This window comes from Chlorocebus sabaeus, chromosome 28, assembly GCF_047675955.1.
Source record: "Chlorocebus sabaeus isolate Y175 chromosome 28, mChlSab1.0.hap1, whole genome shotgun sequence".
Taxonomy (NCBI): Eukaryota; Metazoa; Chordata; class Mammalia; order Primates; family Cercopithecidae; genus Chlorocebus; species Chlorocebus sabaeus.
The window spans coordinates 18,968,797-18,994,792 of record NC_132931.1 but is presented as its reverse complement, the minus strand read 5'-3'; the positions used below and the strand labels follow the sequence as shown (position 1 = coordinate 18,994,792).

The following is a 25,996-nucleotide window of genomic DNA, read 5'->3' as shown; positions in this document are numbered from 1 at the left end:
GGTGATGGGCCCATTTCACAGGGGGAAAAACCAAGGCAAAGAAAGGCAGTGGAGAGTCATGCTTCTGCTTCAGTAGCTCCTGCCATGGACTTGACACGGGAACCCCCTCCCACAAGCTCTGCCCCCGGCACCCTCTGGCACTGTTAGCCAGTGGAATCCAGCCCTCCCCATGGCCTGGTTCTCAGCACCCCTGGGAACTTCTAGAGCCTCTGGCCTGTGCTGAGGTGGGGCAGCTGCTGGCCAGGGCCCTGGAGAGAGGGGTATCAGTTAGCTAGTGCTGAGTAACAAATAGCTCCAAACACATGACTTCATATGTCCTTAGTGTTAAAGAAGGACCAGGCGGCACTGCTGCCCATTGCTGGGCCTGGCAAGTCCTGGCTGGGCTCACTCACACATCTGTGGGCAGCTGGGAGCTAGCTAGTCCCGGATGGCCTCAGCTAGGGTGACCCAGGCTCCATCACCCTCTTGCCTTCCTGCAAACCAGCCCAGCTCGTTCTTGTGCGATAGCAGGAGTCGGAGAGAGCAGGCAGAGGCACCCAGGTCCCTGGAGGTTTAAGCTCAGAGCTGGGAATGTCATTGCTGTCGCCTTTTATTGGCCACAGCAAGTCATAAGACGGGCTCAGATTGAAGGACGGGGAAGTAGACGCCACCTCTAGATAGGAGTTGGGGCAAAGTCACACGGCAAAGGGTATGGTGATTCAGGAAGGAGTGGGGCATTGGGGTCATGTTTGTAATTGATCTACCACAGAGGGGAGCCCTGCTTTGAGAAGGTGCTTGGTGGGCCTTGGGGCTTAGGGAGCCACGGGCCAACCTGCCAGATGGGGCCTTCAGTGGGGTGGCGGGGACGTCAGTTTAACCTCAGGATTCGACTCTGAGCCTCTTGCGAGCCCATGTCTTGGGCGGCATCGCAGCCCCAGCTGCGAGCACAGAGTGGCTCTTCCAGAAAGTTTGTTGAATGACTGAGTGATCTAAGTCAGTTCCTGTGCCAGGCAGCCCGGAGGGACCATCCCAGAGCCTCCTTCTCAGGGTGCAAGCCTGGCTTGGGGTTGGGGGGTGTCTGCACTTGTGGAGTCCCCCATGCCTGCCGGGAGCCTGAAGACGCAGAGACCTCCTGCCTCGCCTCGCCCCCTCCGTGGGGACCCTCTTCCCCACACTCCTTGGTTCCTGTCAGAGCCAAGATGTGTCGTCATGGAAACCACTTGGCAAACGCTGGCAGGGAGAGGCGGCCAACAGCAGCTCTCCTGATCGAGCTCCGGGCGCCGGCTGGAACCACGTCGCGGGACGGCGTGAGCAAGCATGCCCAGCCGTGTGTGACACGCGTGGGGACAGAGGCCGGGGCGGCTGCAGGAGGGCGCGCGGGGAGGTCGGGGCGCCCCAGCGTGCGTGCCCCCACGTGTGCGCCTGTGCGTGTGGGTGTGTGCGCCTGTGCGTGTACCAACAGTGCAGCCGCATCAGAGTGTGTGTGCTCCGAGTGTGACGGCCGCGTGGGCCGGTGCAGGGTGTGTGTGGGGATGGGGGTGTCTGATGGGTGCTGTGACCTGCGGCAGCACAGCCGCCCGGGTTGAGCACCCACGGAGGCCTGGACATCGCACTAGGTGCTGACAGGACCGGCAGAGGTGGCCGCTGCCCTCGTTCCCAGCCTGTACTCCTGGGCGAAGGCTGCTGCTGAACAGGTACTTGTGAGAGTCGCCGAAGTGCGTGCCGGGAGGGTTCTGGGAAGCGGCAGCCGTGGGGCCTGAAGCCTAAATGTGGGGTGGAAGGCATCCAGGCCGCTGCTCCAGGCGGAGGGCACAGCCCAGGCAAAGGCCAGGAGGCCAGGGAAGAAAGGACGGAGTCTGGAGCCCGGGAGAGGTGGTGAGGGGCCATGGCCCTGAAGGAGGCTGGGGCTTCATCCGACTTGAGGAGGCCCAGCTGGGGGTGCAGGGGGCCTCGTAGGCAGAGGAACTCCAGAGGTAGGAACTAGGGATGTGAGGCTGGGGCAGACAGAGCCGAGGGACGCAGCTGACAGCTGGCAGTGGTGAGACATGGTCTTTGAAAGGCTTCCTGTTGGGGGCAAGTGGCTTGGAAGGGGGTGTGTGGAGGCCCGGGAGTCTGTAGCCGGCCTGGGTGGGGTGGGCTGTTGAGAGAGATTTTGGATGTTTACTAGATGCTCCCTTGGTGACAGTGGCACTTGGAGGAGGAGGGCAGGGCCAGGATGATATGGTTTCCTGGGATGGGAGGCACTGAGAAGGTCTGGGTGCTTGTGGCACCCCCAGAGCTGTCTCACCAGGGGGCTGCTTCCGGAGCTCCCATTAATAGGCACTTGGCTCTCTGGGGACCTGCCTGGGTCTCCGGCCCCACAGGCTCCCTGAGCCCCGGCAGGCTGGGTGGGTGTGCACCGCAGCAGGCACTGGAGACCCCAGCTTCTACAGGGCTTCTTCAGGCTCCTCCGGGAGTCCAGACACGAAGCCACCCCAGGCAGTGGAGCCTCAAGAGGGAGCCGGGCGCGTCCTGGGCACGCCGGCTGTTCCTTGATACCCGAGATCCCCTGTGCGGCTGGGGTTGCTGGAGACACCCAAGGAGTAGGGGCTCCCGCCTCATTTTCACCCCCGACCCCAGCTCCGGGTGTGTGGGAGGCAGAGGTGATGGCTCGGGAGGGTCTCGGCTGCTTCAGGCCAGCTCTGGCCACTTGGACGAAGCCGCTGGGCCGTGGGTTCGGCCGTGGGTTCTGCCTGCAGAGCTGGGGCCCCTCACGCGCCTCATGGACAGGCCCAGCGCAGCCCACGCACTCACTGGAGGCTCCTTCCCAGGGCGGGACCCCGAGGGATGCCGGGCCTCCCTGGTGACCTTGCTGGCCAAGCCAGGGGCCAGCCACATCTGAGGACTCCGAGGGGGTTTCCATGGTCCGTGGTGTGGCCTTGGGTGGAACCCGGCCAAATCACCAGACACCAGGCCTTCAGGATCCCTGCATCTGCCAAAGCGGTGTGACCCACAGGTGCCGGACAGGGCGGCCTCCAGGTCAGAAACCTTCCAGGACCCTGTGTACCAACTGTTTGCGCCCCTGCCCATGGATGCCCCCTTGTGGCAAATCCCATCCATCTTAGAACCACGTTTCAGAGTTGAGGACACAGGGCTAGAGCGGGGACACGGTTGAGCTCGGTGCCACTCAGGCCCGAAAACCCGAAGCTGGCCTGACCAGCGTGTGCCTGGCCATGGGCACCATCAACGCAGCTTTTGTTATTTATTATTATTATTTTTTGAGATGGGATCTCACCCTTGCCCAGGCTGGAGTGCAGTGGTGCAATCACGGCTCATAGCAGTCTTGACCTCCCCGGCCTCAGGTGATCCTCCCACCTCAGCCTCCCAGGTGCATGCCACTACGCCCAACTAATGTTTTTAAATTTTTTGTAGAGATGCGGGTGGGTCTTGCTATGTTGTCCAGGCTGCTCTCAAACTCCTGGGCCCAAGAGATCTGCCCGCCTCGGCCTCAAAGTGCTGGGATTACAGGCGTGAGCCACCGCGCCCAGTCAAACCTTTGGTATTCTTGTTGTTGGGGTTCAACTGTGGGGGCTGTGGGGAGGTCTGCAGGCAGCTCAGAGTCAAGACAGACCCTGACAGGGACGGGTGGTGCAGGGAGATGTCACGGGAAATTCGCTGCCATGTGTCTGGCCCTTGTGCCTTTTCTTGTTGGGAAGCTACATGTGGAGTTACTCCTGCCCCTGACTGCAGGCAGCACGAGAGGATAGGAGACGGGGATGGAGGGAGGAGGGAGTTGGTGACAGAGAGAGACCAAGAACCCCAAGAGACAGAGACAGACAGAGACACAAACTCAGAGAGAGAGAGACAGACAGACAGACGGACAGATGGGCCTCCCTCCCAGTCCCCCAGCCTTGGCGGAGCCCATGGACAGCCCCAACAGTGGAGGAGGGGTCCTGGGGGAGCGGGCTAAGGGCCCCAGTGTGTGGCTGGGGCTGTCACTTTGCACTGAGCATCCCCCCAGCCCCAGCCGCCCTGGCTGCTCTCTGGAGGGAACAAGGGCTTTCAGAGCTGGGGAGCCGGCGTGAATACTAATCCAGAAGCTCAAAGGGCGGCCTCACAGGCTGGGCACGGGGAGGCTGGGCCAGGGCCAGGGCCAGCTGAGCCTGTCTGGGAGCTCGCCCTGCTTGACCCCAACCCTGCAGTGGCATGCTGCTCGTGCTGGGGAGCTCCTGTCTTCCCCTCAGGCCTGAGAGGGTCCCCAGCTACCCCAGGACAGGGTGGGGGGTGGATACTGCAGTTCCAGGGGTCAGGGTCTTGTGTCCAGCATGAGGTGACACCAGGTGGGCCCCCAGCACATGGTCCCTTGAAGAATGGCTGCCCAGGAGGCCTCAGGCCGATAGGAGGGTCCTTAGCTTTGCTTTGCGTTCCTACAGTGCTACAGCGACAGCTCCAGGGAGCCCTGGGGAAACTGAGGCACGGGCAGGGAGCCCATGGCAGGGAGGAGGGCTTGACTATACTCTGTGCTGGGGCACCCCAAGTGCCACAGGCAGTGCTGGGGTCTGGCCCCGTACATCCTGCCTGGGCCGGGATTCAGACCCCTTTGCCTCCTACCTGGACGTCACCTGCTGCACCGAGGACACCTCAGTGTCAGGCCACGGAAACCCCTGCTTGAGCCATGCACGGCTCCCCTGCTTGTGTTCCGAGCCCCTTCACCCCCAAGCCCCTGGCCCTCAGCAACCCCCCTTCCCGGATGTGGCCTCATCTCTTCTCCTGCTCCCCTGGCTCTGCCCCACTTCCTGCACCTGTCTTTGCCCAGAGCTCTGCACATATTCTGACAGGCAGGCCTCTGCTCGCACGGTTCCTTCCACCTGGCATGCCCCCATCTCTGCCCTCGGCCCCGGCTCATCTTGCTGTGTGGTGAAGTCAGCCTCAGCGCCGTCCTCCTCTGTCCCCACAGCGCTGTCTGCCTGCACCCTTGCCTGCTGGCCTTGGAGCAGGGCTGAGCTGCAGAGAGGCCAAGCCCCTGTCCCGCGGTCCTGCGCCCAGCACACACAGGGACTCGAGTTAGCTGAGTGAGCAGCTGCTGCTTCCTAGGACTTCGTGTGCCAAGGTCCCTGGGAGAGTTTTCCTCATCCTTATAAAACCTGTGTGAAGCATTTTCCTGTTTTCCAATGTGGATGAGTTTCCTGCGGCTGCTGTGACAAATGACCACAGCTGTGTGGCTTCAAACAGCCCACATTGACTGTCAATTCTGGAGGGCAGAGATCTGAAGTCAAGGCTGCGGCAGGGCCGAACTTCTGCACAGGGCTCCAGGGGAAGGTCCTTCCTGCCTATTCCCGCTTCTGGGGGCTCCAGGTGTCCTTGGCTTGTGGCTGCACCACTCCCATCTCCGCCTTCTCCTCTGTGTCTCTGTGTCTTCTACTTTCTATATTTTACAATTTTTTGTAGAGATGCTGCCCAGGCTGGTCTCCAACTCCTGGGCTCAAGTGATCCTCCTGCCTTGGCCTTCCAAAGTGTTGGAGATTACAGGCGTGAGCCACCTCGCCCAGCCTCTTTCTCTGTCTTTTAAAAACATTGTTGGCTGGGTGTGGTGGCTCATGCTTGTAATCCCAGCACTTTGGGAGGCCGAGGCAGGTGGATCACTTGAGGTCAGGAGTTTAAGACCAGCCTGACCAACACAGTGAAACCCCATCTCTACTGAAAATACAAAAGTTAGCTGGGCTTGGTGGCGTGCTCCTGTAATCCCAGCTACTCAGGAGGCTGAGGCAGGAGAAGCACTGAGGCAGGCGGAGGTTGCAGTGGGCCAAGATCATGCCATTGCACTCCAGCCTGGGTCACAGAGTGAGACTCCATCTCAAAAAAAAAAAAAAAAAAAAAAAAAAATTGTCATTATTTTTTACATTGTCTTGTTCCTCCAATGAGGAACCTCTTTCTGTCTCTTATAAGGTCACTTGCGTTGGATTTAGGGCCCACCCTGACTCTGACCCAGGATGAACTTATCGTGAGATCCTTACTTTAACCATATCTACAAAGGCTCAGTTTCCAAATAAGGTCCCATTCTGAGGGTGCACGTAGGCACATCTTTTGGGGGCCACTATTTAACCCACCCTGGGGAAACTGAGGCAGGGCAAGACGAAGCAGCTTCCCCAGGCCACACGGCTCTCTCTCTCTTTTTTTTTTTTAAGTTCTAGGGTACATGTGCACAACGTGCAGGTTTGTTACATATGTATCCATGTGCCATGTTGGTGTGCTGCACCCATTAACTCGTCATTTACATTACGTATATCTCCTAATGCTGTCCCTCCCCCTACCACGGCTCTCTTTTAACCCCAGGTCTGCCCGGGTCAGAGGATGGTGATGGGGACGAAGGTGGGGGCAGCCCTCTTTGTTCATCGCTGAAAGGACAGGGGTCCCCATATCACTGCCTCTTTCTAGAATAGACTCTGACCAGGTAGCTTCAACCAGAAAGGGGTGTACAGACTGCTGGTGTGGAGACCAGTGTGTCACCAGTGCAGTGTGGACAGTGCGTTGGCTGCCTGAAGCCTTGGCTGGCAGAGGCCAGGTCATCAGCAGGCTGCCTCTCTGTTCCAGGGGACCTGGCACTGGGCACGGCGCCACCCACCTTGGAGCACCCAGGAGGGACCCTACTCATCTGGGCTTCCAGTCTCCTGGGCTGACCCAACAGACAGAGGAGGAACTGCCACTCCGGGCTCAACACATGCTTCCTTTTCCTGTGGCTCCCATCCCTGTAGCTATTCAGGGAGGGGCGTGGGGGGCTGGAGAAGGGTATTTGACAATTTCTTTGTAATAAGCAGTTTTAGGACAGAACATTCAGGTCAGGCTCGGTGGCTCACGCCTGTAATCCCAGCACTTTGGGAGGCTGAGGCGGGTGGATCATTTGAGGTCAGGGGTTCGAGACCAGCCTGGCCAACATGATGAAACCCTGTCCTTCCTAAAAATACAAAAATTAGTTGGACGTGGTGGCTGGCACCTGTAATCGCAGCTACTCGGGAGGCTGAGGCAGGAGAATCACTTGAACCCGGGAAGTGGAGGTTGTAGTGAGCACAGATTGTGCCACTGCACTCCAGTCCGGGTGACAGAGTGAGACTCCGTCTCAAAAACAAACAAACAAACAAAATTCATGTTTTCTCAGGTTCTGAGTTCTCCATCCCCAAGAGAAATAACCTGGAAAATCCCCCACGGCAACACGTGTCAAAAAGTGCAGCTTTGTGAGCCAGAATCTATTTGTAGGAATTTATCCCGAGGTAGGGAGAACCGAATACCTGTGCAAACATCCGTGGAAACAAGATCATTTATCACAGTGATATAAGCTAGTGAGACACCAGGAGAAACCAGAATGTCCCAAACCAGGTGACAGATTCATGACACGGAGTCCAGCGCAGACCATCAGGGTATGGAGACGGACTTCTGGTTATTGGTGGGTGTGAAGTCACGGGCTGCCTGTAGAACGCAGTATGTGGTGTGAATCCCTTAAAATACGTATTTAGGCTGGGCATGGTGGCTCATACCTGTGATCTCAACATTTTGGGAGACCGAGCTGGGAGGGTCGCTTGAGCCCAGGAGTTTGAGACCAGCCTGAGCAACATAGCAAGATCCCATCTCTACATACAAGTTTCAAAATTAGCCAGGTGTGATGGCATGCACCTGTAGTCTCAGCTACTCAGGAGGCTGAGGGAAGAGGATTGCTGGAGTCTAGGAGGTCGAGGCTGCAGTGACTCACGTTTGTACCACTGCACTCCAGCTTGGGCAACAGAGCAAGATCCTGTCTCAAAAAATATTTATTTATTTATTTATTTATTTATTTATTTATTTATTTATGAGACAGAGTCTCCCTGTGTCGCCCAGGCTGGAGTGCAGTGGCGCGATCTCGGTTTACTGCAAGCTCCGCCTTCCAGGTTCATGCCATTCTCCTGCCTCAGTCTCCCGTGTAGCTGGGACTACAGGTGCCTGCCACCACGTCTGGCTAATTTTTTGTATTTTTTAGTAGAGACGGGGTTTCACCGTGTTAGCCAGGATAGTCTCAATCTCCTGACCTTGTGATTCACCTGCCTCAGGCTCCCAAAGTGCTGGGATTACAGGTGTGAGTCACTGCGCCCAGCCAAAAAAATTAAATATATATATATATTTCAATGAGGTGGAAAAGGGGATCAGAAGGATGTCTGACAAGAAGGTAAGAGAGGTTACCTCTACACAGTTGGCTTATGGGGTCTTCTTTTTGTTTTTATTTTTCATAATTTTCCAAATTTTGCGCACTGGACACCTAGTGTTGTGTTGTTATTTCTTTTTCTCTCTCTCTTTTTTTTTTTGTTTTGAAACAGAATCTTGCTTTGTCACCTAGGTTGGAGTGCAGTGGCACAATCTCGGCTCACTGCGACCTCTGCCTCCCAGGTCCAAGTGATTCTCCTGCCTCAGCCTCCGGAGTAGTAGCTGGGACTACAAGCACCCGCCACTGCGCCCGGCTAATTTTTATATTTTTAGTACAGACGGGGTTTGACCATATTGGCCAGGCTGGTCTCGAACTCCTGACCTTGTGATCTGTCTGCCTCAGCCTCCCAAAGTGCTGGGATTGCAAGCATGAGCCACAAAGCCCAGCTGTGTTGTTATTTCTCAAGGCTTAAAACAATTCCTTGTGGCTGGGCGTGGTGGCTCACACCTGTACTCCCAGCACTTTGAGAGGCCCAGGCCGGTGGATCATGAGGTCAGAAGTTCAAGACCAGCCTGGTCAAGAAGGTGAAACCCTGTCTCTACTAAAAATATAAAAATTAACTGGACATGGTGGTGGGCGCCTGTAATGTCTGCTACTCGGGAGGCTGAGGCAGAAGAATTACTTGAACCTGGGAGGCGGAGGTTGCAGTGAGCCGAGATTGCACCATTGCATTCCAGCCTGGGCAACAGAGTGAGACTCCAAGTAAAAAAAAAAAAAAAATTCTTTGCACTGGTGTGGGACGATGGTGACGAATCCCTCAGCCATCTGTGGGGTGCTGCTGAGGGCGTGGGGGGCATTTCTGCACGGTGAAGCAGAGCTGGTGGGAGGCTCCCCGAGGGAAGCTGGCACTGGGAGGGTTTGCAGAGAGGAAAAGGGCAGTCTGAGGGAAAAGCCTCTGGGCTCTGTCTGGAGCCGTCGTGCCGGCCTTCACAGCCAGGGCTGGGCTCGGTCATCCTCCCACACTTAGAGTCCCTTCCATCTCGTGGTGACTGGCACAGGGCCAGGGCTGTGCTCACAGCTGGTCAGGGCAGAGCAGGGCGCCCATCCTCAGGGCCACACTGACCCATGGGACTAACCTGGCGGCCTGGTTCACCTCTTCACCTGGCGCCTTGCCGGGTAGCCTAGTTTACTCCTCTCACCTGGGGAGGCATGAACTGGCCCCAGCTGACGGACCTCCCTCACCTGCTTGGCTTTAGGCTCTGGGGCCCCCTGCCCAGGTGTTTCTGGGAGGCTGGAGGGGCCCACATGCGCTGCACCGCGGGCAGCTGGAGGGAGTGGGGCAGGACACCGAGCGCCGGGAGGGGTGTGGCCCTCCTGTCCCGCTCGCAGCCCCACACGGGCCCCAGTCCAGCCCGCCTCGGTCCCTGCCCCGCGCGCTGACGTCACCGGGACCTCCCGATCCTCCCGGCCCAGGCCGAGCTGCCCACGCTGCTGCCCGGGGCTCGGTGCCCGGCGCGGCCTCTGCCGGCTCCGGCGGACGCGGGACTGCGAGGTACCGGGGCGCGCGGAGAAGACTCGGGGGCGGGGGGAATGGAGAGGGACCTCCGTGCCGGGGCGGGTGGGCAGGGGCAGCTCCGGGTCCGGCCCGGCCCTCGCAGCAAGCCCCGAGGACGCCCCGGAGGCGGCGGCTACCCGCGGAGACGCGAAGGGCGCACTTGGCGAGGGTTTGGTGCAGCGCCGCGCCGGGGTCGGCACAGCTCGGGCAGGTCCCGCAGAGAGAAGGCCGGGCCAGAGAAGGGCTACGCGCCCCCTCCCCGCCGTCCTCCCAGGTCCGGGCGACCTGCACGCTTCCCAGTGGGAGCAAACTGGGGACGAGTCGGGAATCCAGCGCCAGGCGCCCCAAAGAAGGCGCTTCCGGGCTGGGGCGAGCCAGGAGGGTGCGGGACGTCTCCGGGAGGCTCCAGGGAGCAGAGAATGTCGTGGCGCCCCGGGCTCCCCCAAGCCTGTGTATGTGCCGCGGAGGGAGAAGCCTTCCTCACCGAGGAGACTGAGGGAGAAGACGGTGGATATTACCCCTGCAGGGAAGCAAGACAGGTCTCAAAACCAGAAAAGCGAGGGAGGAGGGACACAGAAATGGCAAACTTTACAAAGGGCCGGGGAGGGCAGGGACGTGGGTCCTTCCTGCTCCCATCACGGGAGGGAAACACTTGGGAGAGGAGTTTGGGGTTCGCAGGTGAGGAGAGAGAACAGGAAGCCAAGGGTCTGGCCCGGAGGCCACTAGCCCTGCGGTCTAAGCCCCCGGTTTCCCCTCCTAGCGAATGGAAACTGAGAGGTGAGAAACCCCCAAACCATCCGTCTGGTTCCGCCTGAAGGTCTCGGCTGTCAGCTAATGAATAGCTCCATGCAGCTGCTGGGAGGTTTTGCAAAGCGCGTTCAGAATAGCGAGAATCAGAGCGTGGTTTCTTGCCCGAAGGCCGGGCATCTGCGTGGTCAGATGGGGGAGAATGAGTGCCCGGAGCTGCGCGGTTTAGGGCAGCCTAACCTTGGATACCTGGTTACTGGGCCAACCTGGCCGGCCTTGTTGCTCAGAGTGGCCGACCCTCCCTGGGGAGGGGGGGATGGGGGGGATGTGGACGTGCTCTTTGCCAGCCTTTGGACAAAAAAAGGCAAGGGGAGGAGGAAGGAGAAGCGTCTGAGTTTACCCATGGTATTAACAGCAGGGCTGGAACATGGGTGCTCTGGGAGAGGAGATGTCCTGCCCTCTGTCTCCCATTAGAACATCCCTACTCCAGGAGCAGCTGGGGTTCCAGTGTGAAGCATGGCTTTGAAACCAGGCCCCACTGCCCCCCAGCTGTGTCACCAGGGCCAAGTCACTTAACGCCTGAGCCTCAGTTTCCCCATGAGGCTCCATGTGTGGCTTGGAGGAGGCAGGCACAGGACCTGTTGGCTGCTGTCATGACCGCAGTTAGCAGAGGAGGGGGACACACTGGGGCAGGACCCAAAGGACAGCGAGGAACCTCCGTTTGGGGGTCTCCTTTTTGGAGCATGAATGGGTTGGTGGGTGCCAGAGGCTGCTGGGAAGCTGACCCCCACTAACGGCGGCTCCCTCCCCGTGGGTACCCCCAGGGCTCACATGCAGCTCTGGCTCTGTGAGGAGTGGTCTTGTGCAGAAATGACCTGGCAGGATGGAAGGACTGTCAGGTGGCAGCTGACAGTGGGGACCGGGGTTTTCCTGAATGACCCACCGAGACACATGTGGCCACAAGGCTCCTTGAGAGGAAATGCTGTCTGGGCAGATGTCATGCCCTGGACACCCGAGAGCTGTACCTGGGTCGAGGGACGGAGGGACCTGGGCGTTCTGATGCCCAGCTTGGAGCCTGTCACACCATTCTCCAGTCTTCACTGGGAGGTGGCTGTGCTTTCGTGTGTGTGTGTGTATGTGTGTGTGTGTGTGAGAGAGAGAGAGAGAGGATCTTTCTGTGTCTTCCAGGCTGGAATGCAGTGATGCAATCATAGCTCACCACAGCCTCCACTTGCAGGGCCAAAGCAATCCTCCCATCTCAGCCTCCCTAGTAGCTGGGACCACAGGCGTGCACCGCCAGGCCCAGCTAATTTTTAAAATGTTTTGTAGAGACGGGGTTTCACCGTGTTTCCCAGGCTGGTCTCAAACGCCTGGACTCAAGCGATTGTCCCAGGAGGTGGCTATTTTTAGAGCTTGCCTCTCACGTCCTGTTGATCTTCCAGCCAGGCTAGTCTGGAGCTGGCATGGCCACTCCTTCCTGGGCGGCTCAGGTTGGCTGACGTCGGTGTGTCTCTGGCCGGGTTTCCCACGTAGATTCTCTGAGTTACCCGTGTGCCCACCACTGCTTGCAGGTGTGCAAACGGCTGTCTGTGGTTGTGGCTCCTCTGTGCACATGCTCTGGCCCCCTGAAAAACTTGCCGCTGCAGCCCTTCCTGTTGCTATGGGATTTGGTCCTCCCTGAAAGACTCAGATGGGCCTGAGGTTTGCAGCTTGGGCCCAAGTCACACCTGGAACCAATGTGGTAGGGCTTCTGAACTTTTGGTAAAAGGAAGGCATTTCTCAGCTGGGTGTGGTGGCTCACCTCTGAAATCCCAGCACTTTGGGAGGCCGAGACAGGCAGATCACTTGAGACCAGGAGTTCGACGCTAGCCTGGCCAACATGGTGAAACCCTGTCTCTACTAAAGATACCAAAATTAGCCTGGCGTGGTGGCGTGCATCCGTGGTCGCAGATGCTAGGGAGGCTGAGGGATGAGAATCGCTTGAACCGGGGAGGAGGAGGCTGCAGTGAGCCAAGATTTGTGCCACTGCACTCCAGCCTGGGTGAGAGAGGCAAAAAAAAAAAAAAAAACAAAAAAACAAAAGGCATTTCTCATTTCCTGATGCTTTGCCTGGAGTAGGAGGTTTGCTGGCAGGGAAGCCTCTGACCAGGGTCTTTGGGTGCTCAGGCGGATGTGGGTGCTGGCAGGAAAGCCCCCTCAAGAGTAGGGGAAGGTCCGTGTGTGAGGACCGGAGTAGGGGGGTCACTGTGTTGGGAGTCAAGATCCTGGTGAGCTGTGTAACCCTGGGCAAGTGGCTTTCCCTCTCTGAACCTCAGTCTCCTGGGCCATGACATGGATGAACCTCAGGGTGCCTTTGGAGGTTGGACAAGTTGTTGCATCAGAAAGTGATTTTGGGCCGGGCGCGGTGGCTCACGCCTATAATCCCAGCACTTGGGGAGGCCGAGGCGGGCGGATCACAAGATCAGGAGTTCGAGACCAGCCTGGCGAATATGGTGAAACGCCATCTCCACTAAAAATACAAAACTAAGCTGGGCATGGTGGTAGGCGCCTGTAGTCCCAGCTACTCGGGAGGTTGAGGCAGTGAACCCAGGAGGTGGAGGTTGCAGGGAGCCGAGATCGCGCCATTGCACTCTAACCTGGGTGACAGAGCAAGGCTCCTTCTCAAAAAAAAAAAAAAAAAAAAAAAAAAAAGTAAATGATTTTGGGGCTTTGCAGGGTGGGCGGCACGGGAAGGGGGATGTTGGTCAGGGCCGGTCCAGGGTGCACACAAGTATTGCTCTCTGTTTTACCGTCTCCTTCTCTGGAAAGCTGGGACACAGACCCTCCTGGGCATCTGGAAGGCCCTGGGCTGCTCCAGAGAAATAATGGATAGGCCCCTCTCTCGACAGAATAAATCATTCTGAGCTGGCCGCAGCACTAGGGGGATGATTTGGAGGTAACTGGGAGGTGATGGTGCTTGCCCCTCGTGGGTGGCAGCGCTGGTGAGCGCAAGGTCTGGGAGCGAGAAGCCAGTGAACAGGTCGTGTGACCGGTACCCAGAAACAAAAATAAGCTGGTGACTCTCATGTGGCGTCAGATGCTTGGAGGCCGGCTGAGCGCCGCCGCCTCCTGCCTGGGCCAGCCATACTCTGGGAGGAAGGCAGGTGGGACCACACTCATCTCACCCGAGAGGACACTGAGGCACAGTGGGGTTAAAAGAGGGCCAAGCTTGACCAGGTGCGGTGGCTCACGCCTGTAATCTCAGCACTTTGGGAGGCCGAGGTGGGCAGCTCATGAGGTCAGGAGATCGAGACCATCCTGGCTAACATGGTGAAACCCCGTCTGTACTAAAAATCCAAAAAAAATTAGCCGGGCGTGGTGGCAGGTGCCTATAATCCCAGCTACTCGGGAGGCTGAGGCAGAATTGCTTTAACCTGGGAAGCGGAGTTTGCAGTGAGCCGAGATGGCGCCACTGCACTCCAGCCTGGGCGATAGCGTGAGACTCTGTCTCAAAAAAAAAAAATTAAAAAAAAAAAAAAAAAAGGGCCAAGCTCAAGCTCATGCCAGAGCCCCCGTGCTGTTGAGGGCATTCCAGTTTCAAGGGTTTCCTGGGTGCCTCTTCCATAGTGGGCCCCCGGGAGGCTCTGAGGGGGCTCAGAGTTTGCTGGGGGCGCTGCCTCCACGCCCTGACACCTGGCGTGGCTAGGGCAGGAGGTGGGCTTTGTGGAGCCCCGCACCCCACCTCTTGTCCGCAAGCCCAGCAGCGGTTCCCCACCTCACTCAGAGCAAAGGTTAAAGCTCTTCCAACAGCGTCCCAGCTCCTGACGTGGCCCCATCTTCCCTCAATCTCATCCCCTGTTCTTTCCCCCAATTCATTCCAGCCACACCAGCCTCCTCTGGCTGTCCCCTGAGCCCCCAGACGTATCTGCCACCGGCCTGTGTACACCCACCTCTGTCTGGGACAGTCTGCCCCTCCTCCCCGCTGCCTCCTTGCTCAGAGATCCCACCTCAACAGAGCCCACTCTGATCACCGTCTCAGGAATGGGAGTGCGGGCCTGGCACCCTTGAACCCTGCCCCCTTCTGCAGGGAGGTGGTTTTTTGTTTTGTTTTGTTTGTTTTGAGATGAAGTTTTTGCTCTTGTTGCCCAGGCTGGAGTGCAATGGTGTGACCTCGGCTCACCACAGCCTCTGCCTCCCAGGTTTAAGTGATTCTTCTGTCTCAGTCCCCGAGTAGCTGGGATTACAGGCATGTGCCACCACGCCCGGCTAACATTGTATTTTTAGTAGAGATGGGGTTTCCCCATGTTGGTCAGGCTGGTCTTGAACCTCTGACCTCAGGTGATCTGCCCGCCTTAGCCTGCCAAAGTGCTGGGATTACAGGTGTGAGCCACCGTGCCTGGTCGGGTTTTTTTTCTTGTTGTTGTTATTTGATACAGGGTCTTGCTGTCATCCAGGCTGGAGTACAGTCGTGCGATCACAGCTCACTGCAGCCTTGGACTCCTGGACTGGAGACTTCCTCCCACCTCAGCCTCCCGAGTAGCTGGGACCACAGATGTGTGCCACTACACCCAGCTAATTTTTTGTTTTGTTTTGTTTTTTTGTGACGGAGTCTTGCTCTGTCGCCCAGGCTGGAGTGCAGTGGTGTGATCTCAGCTCACTGCAACCTCTGCCTCCCAGGTTCACACCATTCTCCTGCCTCAGCCTCCTGAGTAGCTGGGACTACAGGCGTCCACCACCACGCCTGGCTAATTTTTTGTATTTTTAGTAGAGACTGGGTCTCACCATGTTAGCCAGGATGGTCTTGATCTCCTGACCTCGTGATCTCCTCAGCCTCCCAAAGTGCTGGGATTACAGGCGTGAGCCACCACAGCCAGCCAGCCTTTTGTTTTTCCAATAGGACCTGTCACCTTCTAAGCTACCATATACGCTATTTACTTAGCACGTTTGCCACCTGCCTTCCTGCTGGAGCATCTAAGCTCCGTGGGGCCAGGGACCTCTGTTTTATCCACTCATGTTGGAAGAGCCCCCGGCACAGGGCCCAGCACCCAGGAAGCCCTCGACAGCTGATGTCACTGTCACAGGTCCACTTAACTGGGCCACTTGTCCAGAAGGTGTGGACCACAGAGATTGTGATGTTAATTCCACTTAACTGGGCCACAGGGTGCCTGATGCAACACTGCTCCTGGGCATATCTGAGGCTGCTCAAGATGATGTTAGGATTAGGACAGTGGGTTCAGGAAGAGGGACTGCTCTCCCCAAGTGGCTGGGCACCTTCCAATCCCTCAAGGCCCTGAATAGAACAGACGGCAGAGGGAGGAGTTCACCCCTCATTTCCCGCCTCACCGCTGGAGCTGGGACATCTCATCCTCTCTTGCCCGGGGACTGGATGTCCACGGTCGGCTGCCCTGGTTCTCAGGCCTCCGGACCTGAGCTGAGTTTGAGTCCCGCCTCGGGCTTCCCTGGTCTCTGGCTTGTAGGCAGCACACTGTGGGACTTCTCAGCCTCTGAGGCCCGTGAGCCAATTCTCATAATAAATCCTTATTTTATTTTCACAGAGTAGAGACGGGGGTCTCTCTATGTTGCCCAGGCTGGCCTTGACCTCCCCGGCTCAAGTGATCCTTCTGCCTCCCCAAGTACTGGGATTACAGGTGGGAGCCACTGCACCTGGTCATAATCTTATATATAATCTTAATATAAGGTTATATATGAGATTTATTGAATATATATTAATATCTATTATTTATAATAGATTTTTTATTTTATTTTATTTTTTTGTTTTGAGGTAGAGTCTCTGTCACCAGGCTGGAATGCAGTGGCGTGATCTTGGCTCACTGCAGCCTCTGCCTCCCGGGTTCAAGCCATTCTCTTGCCTCAGCCTCCCAAGTAGCTGAGACTACAGGCGCGTGCCACCATGCTTGGCTAATTTTTTGTATTTTTAGTAGAGATGGAGTTTCACCGTGTTGGCGAGGCTGGTCTTGAACTCCTGACCTTGAGTGATCTGCCTGCCTTGGCTTTCTAGTTGCTGGGATTACAGGCATGAGCCATCACGTCTGGCCTATTATTTGGTATAGATTGGATAAATGAATGAACCCGTGTGTTTGCCTGCCCTGGGACCCACCCGGCCTCTTTCGGAACCACTGATCGTGCATCTCTCAGCCGCTTCTGGCTGACTTGAGTCTGTCTTCGCGGCTCCTCCTTGCTCATCCTCTGGCCTCCTGCAAGAGTTGCCCACTACGGCCCTTTCCACGGCCACGGGATCTGGTCCTCTCCATTGTCTGTGCATCTGATGTTTCTTTCTTTCCCTGCGGTCCAGAAGCGGGAATTCCACCGGTGTGAACCTGCCAGGACTGCCCTGTTCACTCCAGGAGTCCAGGAATGAGACCCACGCTAGAGTCTGGAGGTGGGCATGGGGGTCTGGGCACGGGCTCGGTCTGCATAGAACCCACGTGGTCCCGGCAAGGTGGGGCCCTGCTTCCCATGGCAATGGGAACCACGGTGCTTGAAAATCTGCACGTTCAGGCCGATGTGGTGGCTCGGGCTTATAATCCCAGCACTTTGGGAGGCTAATAAGGGAGGATTGCTTGAGCCTCGGAGTTCAAGACCAGCCTGGGCAACGTAGTGAGATCCTTCTCTACAAAAAATAAATTGGCTGGGCGTGTTGGTACATGCCTGTAGTCTCAGCTACTCGGGAGGCAAAGGCAGGAGGACTGCTTGAGCCCAGGAGTTGGAGGTTGCAGTGAGCTGAGTGCACCGTGGCACTCCAGCCTGGACAACACAAGGAGATTCTGTCTCATTTTAAAAAGAAAAAAAAAGACTGGGTGCGGTGACTTTTGCCTATAATCCCAGCACTTTGGGAGGCCAAGGCAGGTGGATCACTTGAGGTCAGGAGTTTGAGACCAGCCTGACCAACATGGTGAAACCGCATCTCTACTAAAAACAGAAAATTAGCCAGGCGTGGTGGCGCATACCTGTAGTCCCAGCTGCTCAGGAGGCTGAGGCAGGAGAATCGCTTGAACCTGGAGATGGAGGTTCTGCAGTGAGCTGAGATAGTGCCATTGGACTCCAGCCTGGATGACAGAGAGAAACTGTCTTGGGAAAAAAAAAAAAAAAGGAAATGGACATAACTATTATTAGAAAACAAAATCCGTGTGTTCCAACCCCCCTGCTCTGCCCCCGCAACCTCTGATTGTGGTGTGTCGTGGCATTGCCTAAGTTAGATTTAACCCTACTCCACCTCAGTTTCACCCTCCTGAAAATGGGGACAAAAACTGCACCCACGGCCGGGCGCGGTGGCTCAAGCCTGTAACCCCAGCACTTTGGGAGGCCTAGACGGGCAGATCACAAGGTCAGGAGATCGAGACCATCCTGGCTAACATGGTGAAACCCCATCTCTACTAAAAAAATACAAAAAACTAGCCAGGCAAGGTGGCGGGCGCCTGTAGTCCCAGCTGCTCGGGAGGCTGAGGCAGGAGAATGGCATACACCCGGGAGGTGGAGCTTGCAGTGAGCTGAGATCTGGCCACTGCACTCCAGCCTGGGCGACAGAGCGAGACTCCATCTCAAAAAAAAAAAAAAAAAAAAAAAAAAACAACAAAAAACTGCACCCACTTCTCTGAGGGTAAAAGCAATGAAGCCCTGCCTGGAACACAGTGCGGTTTGTGGCTCTTGATAGTCCTTTTTTTTTTTTTTTTTTCCCCCTTTGAGACAGTCTCGCTCTGTCGCCCAAGCTGGAGTGAGTGGCACGATCTCGGCTCACTGCAAGTTCCGCCTCCCAGGTTCAGGCCATTCTCCAGCCTCACCCTCCTGAATAGCTGGGACTATAGGTGCCCGCCACCATGCCCGGCTAATTTTTTATGTTTTTAGTAGAGACAGGTTTCGCCGTGTCAGCTGGGATGGTCTCGATCACCTGACCTCGTGATCCACCCGCCTTGGCCTCCCAAAGTGCTGGGATTACAGGTGTGATCCACTGCGCCCAGCCAATAGTCATTTTTATCTGCTGCTGATGACTTAAAACTTCAAGGGCTGGCCAGGCATAGTGACTCACACCTGTAATCCCAGCACTTTGGGAGGCCGAGGCGGGCAGATCATCTTGAGGTCAGGAGTTCAAGACCAACCTGGCCAACATAGTGAAATCCTGTCTCCACTAAAAATACAAAAATTAGCTGGGCATGGTGGCAGGTGCCTGTAGTCTCAACTACTTGGGAGGCTGAAGCAAGAGAATCGCTTGAACCTAGAAAGTGGAGGTTGCAGTGAGCTGAGATTGGGCCACCGCACTCCAGCCTGCGGGGTAGAGGGAGACTCTGTCTCAAAAACAAAAAACAAAAACAAAAAACCTTGAGGGCTGGTGGGATTGTAAACTGGTGTGATCTTTCTGCAAAGCAATCTGCAATACAAATCAAGATCCTTTAAACATCCGCCTGTAGAATTTTCCCTTCTAGGAATTCATCCTGAGGAGATGGAAACACAGACTTAGTACAAAGATGTTCATCACAGTGTTTTTGGGCAGTGGTTGAAAATAGCATTTTTATTTATTTTTTATTTTTGAGACAGAGTCTTGCAGTGATGCCCGGGCTGGAGTGCAATGGCGTGATCTCAGCTCACTGCAACCTCCGCCTCCCGGGTTCAAGTGATTCTCTTGCCTCAGCCTCTTGAGTAGCTGGGATTACAGGCATCCGCCATCATGCCCGGCTAATTTTTGTATTTTTCATAGAGACAGGTTTTCGTCATGTTGGTCAGGCTGGTCTCGAACTCCTGACCTTGGGTGATCCACCCGCCTCAGCCTTCCAAAGTGCTGGGATTACAGGCGTGAGCCGCCGTGCCTGGCCCTATTTTTTACTTTTTAAAATAAATTTTAAATTTGTTGTTTTTTTGAGACAAGGTCTCACTCCCTCTTTCAGGCTGGAGTGTAGTGGCATGATCATGGCTCATTGCAGCCTTGACTTTCCGGGCTCAGGGGATCCTCCCACCTCGGCCTCCTGAGTTGCTGGGACTACAGGTGCATGCCACCATGCCCGGCTAATTTTTTTGTGTTTTTAGTAGAGATGAGATTTTGCCGCGTTGACTGGGCTGGTCTGAAACTCCTAGGCTCAAGTGATCTGCCTGCCTCAGCCTCCTAACGTGCTGGGATTACAGGCGTGAGCCACCACACTCAGCCAAAAATAGCTTTTTTGTAGACTGTTTAAGGATTTGGAAAATGCTCATGATTTACGAAACAAAAAGATACAGGATTATATATGCAGTTGGATCTTACATTTGTAAAATATATTTGGAGAAAGAAGCTAGAGAAAGCTCTGGGTGGGCAGTGATCTCAGTGGAAATTCAGTCCCAGCCCCTCCCCTACTCTAAGCCAATACGTTCCTCTGGAAAAAAATATATCTGTGTATATTTGTGTGCACACATGGATATACAGCTGTCACCTTTGCCCCAAAAGAAAATGTATGAATTACATATATCAAATTTGTTTATATATTCACATATACATAGGAATGTGAGCACATACACGTGTATTTTCCAGATGAATGTGTAAAACTGGGGTTAGTGGGCAGGTGTGGTACGTGTGCCCATGTTCCCACTACTCAGTAGGCTCCCGTGAGCCATGATTGTGCCACTACACTCCAGCCTGGGCAACAGAGCTAGAACCATTCTGTTTAAAAAAAAAAAAAAAAAAAAAAAAACCGGGCGCGGTGGCTCACGCGTGTAATCCCAGCACTTTGGGAGGCAGAGGCAGGTGGATCACTTGAGGTCAGGAGTTTGAGACCAGCCTGGCCAACGTGGGGAAACCCTGTTTCTACTAAGAATACAAAAATTAGTCTAGCATGGTGGCAGGCACCTGTAATCCCAGTTACTTGGGAGGCTGGGGCAGGAGAATTGCTTGAACCCGGGAGGTTGAGGTTGCAGTGAGCCCAGACCATGACATTGCATTCCAGCCTGGGCGACACAGCAAGACTCCATCTAAAAAACAAAAAGAAGTTGGGGGGCGGGGTGGGGTTCTGTGTGCAGTGGCTGACGCACTTCGGGAGGTTGAGTAGAGAGGATTGCTTGAGCCCAGGAATTTGAGACCAGCCTAGGCAACATAGTGAGACCCCATCTCTACAAAAATTAGCAGGGCATGGTACACACCCATAGTCCCAGCTACTTGGGAGGCTGAAGCAGGAGGATCACTTGAGCTCAGGAGTTGGAGGCTGCAGTGAGCTATGATGGCACCACTGCACTCCAGCCTGGATGACACAACAAGACTCTATCTCTAAAAAAGAAATCAGGGTTAAAGAGCGTATAGCGCTGTTCATTCTCCCTGCAAAAACAGTTTCTGGTTTTCCGGCTAGGGCTGGCAGGTCTTGCAACTTGCTGATGTGCAGATAAATGGGTTTTGCATGTCTAGCTCAACTTTCTAGAGGAAGCCTTGTCTGAGGGCTGCTGATTCATATGTCCTTAGCTTCACCTGCCTTGATGCATTATTTGTGCATCTCACTTCTGTGGTTTCTGGTTCGTTTCTAGCCTCTCCCCACAACCGCCCCTTTGCTTTGATCTGTTCTGTGAGGCTTCCCCTGCCCAGCCCGCTCTCCATCCACCCTGGCAGGTCTCACAGTCTCCGGACAGAGACCTAAGCGTAGCCCAGAACCAAGCGTGCCACCGGTGACGGCTCTCAGGCGTGTGCCTGATGAGTGCAGGGCTGCCCAGCTGCCGTTCCGGTCAGAGCCTCTGCTTTGCAGGGCAGCTTTGTCATGGTTCTGCCAGCCCCATGCCCCCCATCGTCTCCTCCCTTCCTGGTCCGTCCTGGGCGTTGAAATCGGCTGTTGCTTCTCCGCCTCTCCCTGTTTCTAGCTGGTGGGGTGTGGCACAAACGCCTGCCCTGACTGCTTCATCTGGATCTCGGGACCCTCACGTGTGTCCTGGGGATGTCTGGGTGCTGCTGGGGCTGCCTACCCCCACCCCCGCCAAACATATGCTTGCTGGGCGCACAGGGACCTGCCAGGAAAGCTTGTAATTGGGATGAAGAGCTGCCGTGATGGGGGCTCCTGGGTGTTGGGGGGTCCCTAGGTGATGGGGGCTGTGGGTGAGGAGGAACCCCAGGCGATGGGGGCCAGGTGATGTTGCACACCTTGTGATCACGCTGGGCAGAGGAGCGTTTGGTTTCCACCCGGAGGAGCCCTTCCGGCTCAGCAGGGAGGGGAGAAGGTCTCTCTTCCCTCCAAGGGCTCCAGACAGAGCTGGCTGGTGAGAGGGAGCGGAAGAATGGCCTTGGGGGCCCCTGCCGAGTGGGAGGTACTTCCCCATACTCAGTTCTGGATGAGGGAAGCTTCTGGAAGAGATGTGGCCATCCCCTGGGTGGCCCATGGACCCAACCTGCCAGAGAAGATGAAGTGGTTGAAAGTGTCCTTCCAACCTGGCGGGGTGGCAGTGCTGTGTCCTGGAGGGGCTGGGGCTCCCTCTGATGCCCTCGTCCTCTGTGGAGCTTCTCCCCAGGCCTGGGCAGGAGCAACCCATCCCCTGCCTAGGACATCAGGCCATGTGTGCTCGGCAGTGAGGGGACACCTGTTCCTGTCACCCGCAGGGTGCTGTGGGCCCAGAAGCGCCCATGCCAGAGGGCGTCCAGAACCAGGCGAATCTGGGCCTTGCGGACCCTTGGACCAGCGTCTGTCTGCGGGGAGCCCCCAGTAGCCGCTCAGATCAGCCCGAGGGAAGATTCTGGACGAGACCGTGGCTGTCCCCGGGGTGGCCCATGGACAGCAGCAGGGGTTCCCAGGAGTGGCCAGGCCGTGCCCGCCCACCATGCTGCAGTGTAGACACGCACAGGAGTTCAGCTTCGGGCCCCGGGCCCTGAAGGATGCCCTGGTCTCCACTGACGCGGCCCTGCAGCAGTTATACGTCTCCGCCTTCTCCCCTGCCGAGCGGCTCTTCCTGGCCGAGGCCTACAACCCGCAGAGGACGCTCTTCTGCACCCTGCTCATCCACACGGCCTTCGACTGGCTCCTGAGCCGCCCCGAGGCGCCTGAGGACTTCCAGACCTTCCACGCCTCCCTGCGGCACCGGAAGCCCCGGCTGGCTCGGAAGCACATCTACCTACAGCCGATAGGTGCGGGGCACCGCCGCCAACGGCACGCTCCTGGGGGACCAGCTTATATGTAGCACAAGGGGGGATGTCTGTGCATAGCCCCCAGGCAGGACTGAAACGAGGGAAGAGGGTCCAGGGTGGAGGCAGGGAGGTCCTGGCTGGGCCAAGGCTTCCTTCCTCCCACCCCATCCTGACACTACGCTCAGACAGCCCAGGCTCTGGGACTGATCCTCATCCAGATGTGTGTGGTCCTGGCTACGCCTGTTGAAACTAGAGCCATCCCAGGCACTGTGCTGCGGGCTGTATAAAGATCCCGCCGGGCGTGGTGGTGCACACCTGTAATCCCAGCTACTTGGGAGGCTGAGGCAGGAGAATTGCTTGAACCTGGGAGACAGAGGTTGCGGTGAGCTGAGATCATGCCACTGCACTCCAGTCTGGGTGGTGGAGCGAGATTCTCTCTCTCAAAAAAAGACCATTTTCTCTTTGGGGTGCCGAAATGAGGATCAGCCCATTTCACAGGCAAGGAAATGGAAGCAGGGAGAGGTCCCTTGACCTGTCTGAGTTGCAGAGCTGGTCACTGGTAGGGACGGGACTGGAACGCAGGTGTATTTGACCCTGGGGTGGGGGTGCTCATCCTGATGTTGTAGTGGGAGGGGGTGGGCTGAGCAGGGTGGTGGTCTTCAGGGCCCAGAGTGGTTACTGCCCTCAGAGCTCTGTGTCTGGCAGAGTCTGGCGGACCCAGGGTGAATGGGGGGCCGAGACACCAGGCATCCGTGCTCAGAAGGGAACGGCCCAGGCAGGTGCGGGGAGCGCAAGGAGCAGGGCCAGCCTCTGTGCCTCTCACATGCCAAGAGCAGCCTGGCAGAGACGGCACACGGGACAGGGGCTCTCAGGCTTGGAGAGGAGGAAAGGGCCGGCGTCCACTTCTCACGCCAGCGCACCACGCCTTTCGGCATCTTGACAGCAAGCCAGAGCAGGGCTGGACCTCGGCTGGCCTCACCCTACGCAGGCTTGTCACCAGCCCTGGTGGTCCACGCATCCACCACCCCATAGCAGCCAATCCAACAGCTTGGGAACCACCCGCTTCCCTCCACCTCCCTGCTAATGGCTCAGAGCCTCACGTCCCAAGCTCTGACGCAGACACATGGGCATGTTGTCGAGACACAGGGGCTGGGTCAGGAGGCGGGGGCTGGGCCGGGCTCTGCATTTCCCTCCTTTTCTGGGTGAGGCTGATGCTACTGGCCTGGGGTCCTGGCAGCCGATTTCTCATTGGCCTCCACCCTTGGTCTTTGTCCATCTGTCCTCCTGGCCTGTGATCTGGTGTGTGCATCCCTCCAGGGGCTGCCCTGGGAGCCCCCTGCTGCCTCCCCATTGACCTGCACCCTTGTGTCCTGCTCTCTGCCCCAGCCAGGCTGGCATTTTGCAGCCAGGCAGCCCAGCTCTGTGTGCTGCCTGCTCAGCTGCAGTGCCTGGTGCTAACCCTCGAAGTCCCTGTCCCTGGTGAGGCCCTGCCTGCTCCCACCCTGAGCTCACATGCAGTTGTCACTGCTGTCCTTTCATCTGTGCGCGAATCTTTCCTCTATGTCCCTCGGTGTTTGCCCTTTTGAAAAAGTCATGCTTTCCATCTCCTTTCTAAGCCCGATGCTCTGCTTGCTGTCAGGGTAGGTCCACACTGGCCTTGTTCACCCAGCCGGCCGGTGTCCACAGGCGATTCCCGGGGAGAGGGTCCCAGGCGGGCAGGGGTGCCGCAGGGCTGATGGCGCTGCTCTCCCACCAGATCTGAGCGAGGAGCCAGTGGGAAGCTCCCTGCTGCGCCAGCTGTGCAGCTGCACCGAGGCCTTCTTCCTGGGCCTGCGTGTCAAGTGCCTGCCCTCGGTGGCGGCCGCGTCCATCCGCTGCTCCTCGCGCCCCAGCCGGGACTCTGACAGGCTCCAGCTCCACACAGGTGAGTGAGGACGGCAGCCACGGCTCATGCCAAGGCAGGCCCTTTCCAGAAGGAAGAAGTGGGAGGAAGGCGCCCAGGAGAGGAAAGGAATCTTTTCTTCCTTTTTGGTGGGAAATGTCCATTTCCTGGGTGTGTGGGAAGTTCCTTCTTCCACCCAGGAGTGTCCGGGGACCTGGCCACACAGCCAGCGCTCACGGGAGAACGCCAGAGCACGCAGGGCAGCAGAAGCGAGCCCTTCTTTATCTTTTTTTTTTTTTTTTTTTGAGATGGAGTCTTGCTCTGTCGCCCAGACTGGAGTGCAGTGGCATGAATCTTGGCTCACTGCAACCGCCTGGGTTCAAGCGATTCTCCTGCCTCAGCCTTTTGAGTAGCTGGGACTGTAGGCGCACGCCACCACATCTGGCTAATTTCTGTCTTTTTAATAGAGACGGGATCTCACTGTGTTGGCCAGACTGGTCTTGAACTCCTGACCTCAAGTGATCCGCCCACCTCAGCCTCCACGTGCTGGGATGACAGCCGTGAGCCACCATCGCTGGCCTGAAGTGAGCACTTCTAAGGCCACTCGGCATGACTCCAACCTTCCATCTTTGCATAGTACTTGACATGTGCCTAGAAGACCCCTAACCCTCAAGCCCTTGCCCCTTCCCTGCGGGTTGCTGGTGATTGGAGAGAGTGAGGCTGGGCTGAGAAGCAGAGGTGAAGTGAGGGCTCTTTGGTGGATAGGAAACCTAGGTTCAAGTTTAGGGAGGGCCTCAAAAAGGGGCTGGAATGAGTGGATGGACAGCTTTCATCAGTTCTGGGATACTCTCAGCCATTGCTTCTTTTGTCGATTATCACCTCTGCCCCATTCTCTTCTCTTATGACTCCAGTTGAATGTATATTAATCCATCTTACGCTCTTCTCTATATCTTTTCTGATCATTCATGCTTTAATCTGAATTTATTCTCATCCTTCGGCTTACTAACTCTTTCTGGAGTCACATCTAAGGTTTTTTTTTTTTGTTGTTGTTGTTGTTTTTGAGACAGAGTCTCACTCTGTTGCCCAGGCTGGAGTGCAGTGGCATGATCTTGGCTCACTGCAAGCTCTGCCTCCCGGGTTCATGCCACTCTCCTGCCTCAGCCTCCCGAGTAGCTGGGACTACAGGCACCTGCCACCATGCCTGGCTAATTTTTTTATATTTTCAGTAGAGACGGAGTTTCACTGTGTTAGCCAGGATGGTCTCGATCTCCTGACCTCGTGATCCGCCCGCCTTGGCCTCCCAAAGTGCTGGGATTACAGGTGTGAGTCACCGCGCCCAGCCTCATCTAAGGTACTCTTAAACCCATATATTGAGGCTGGACATGGTGGCTCACACCTGCAATCCCAGTACTTTGGGAGGCTGAGGTGGGAGGATAGCTTGATGGCAGGTGTTCAAGACCAGCCTGGGCAACTAAGCTAGACCCTGTCTGTGCAAAAAATATAAAAATAGCCGGCAGTGGTGGCATATACCTATAGTCCCAGCTACTTGGGAGGCTGAGAGTTTGAAACTGCAGTGAGCTACTGTACTGTCCTCTATCCTGGGTGACAGAGCAAGACCCCATCATCTAAAAAACA

General features: G+C 56.5%; 1 protein-coding gene across 5 annotated transcripts in view; it reads left to right on the top strand.

The window, feature by feature from the left end:
* The first annotated feature begins 1,313 nt into the window (after positions 1-1,313).
* AMZ1 (archaelysin family metallopeptidase 1) overlaps positions 1,314-25,996 on the top strand; it is a 40,581-nt gene continuing 15,898 nt past the window's right edge. For 3 of the 5 annotated variants that reach the window (XM_037995176.2, XM_037995174.2, XM_073012865.1), the window contains exons 1-3: positions 8,934-9,677; positions 21,958-22,479; positions 24,236-24,403. In XM_037995176.2, coding sequence (XP_037851104.2) covers positions 22,176-22,479; positions 24,236-24,403 — 472 coding nt within the window. In that variant the 5' untranslated portion in view covers positions 8,934-9,677; positions 21,958-22,175. Of the gene's footprint in view, positions 1,674-8,933; positions 9,678-16,244; positions 16,807-21,957; positions 22,480-24,235; positions 24,404-25,996 lie in introns of those variants that run through there. The other 2 variants (XM_008018834.3, XM_037995175.2) reach the window with 2 other exon arrangements.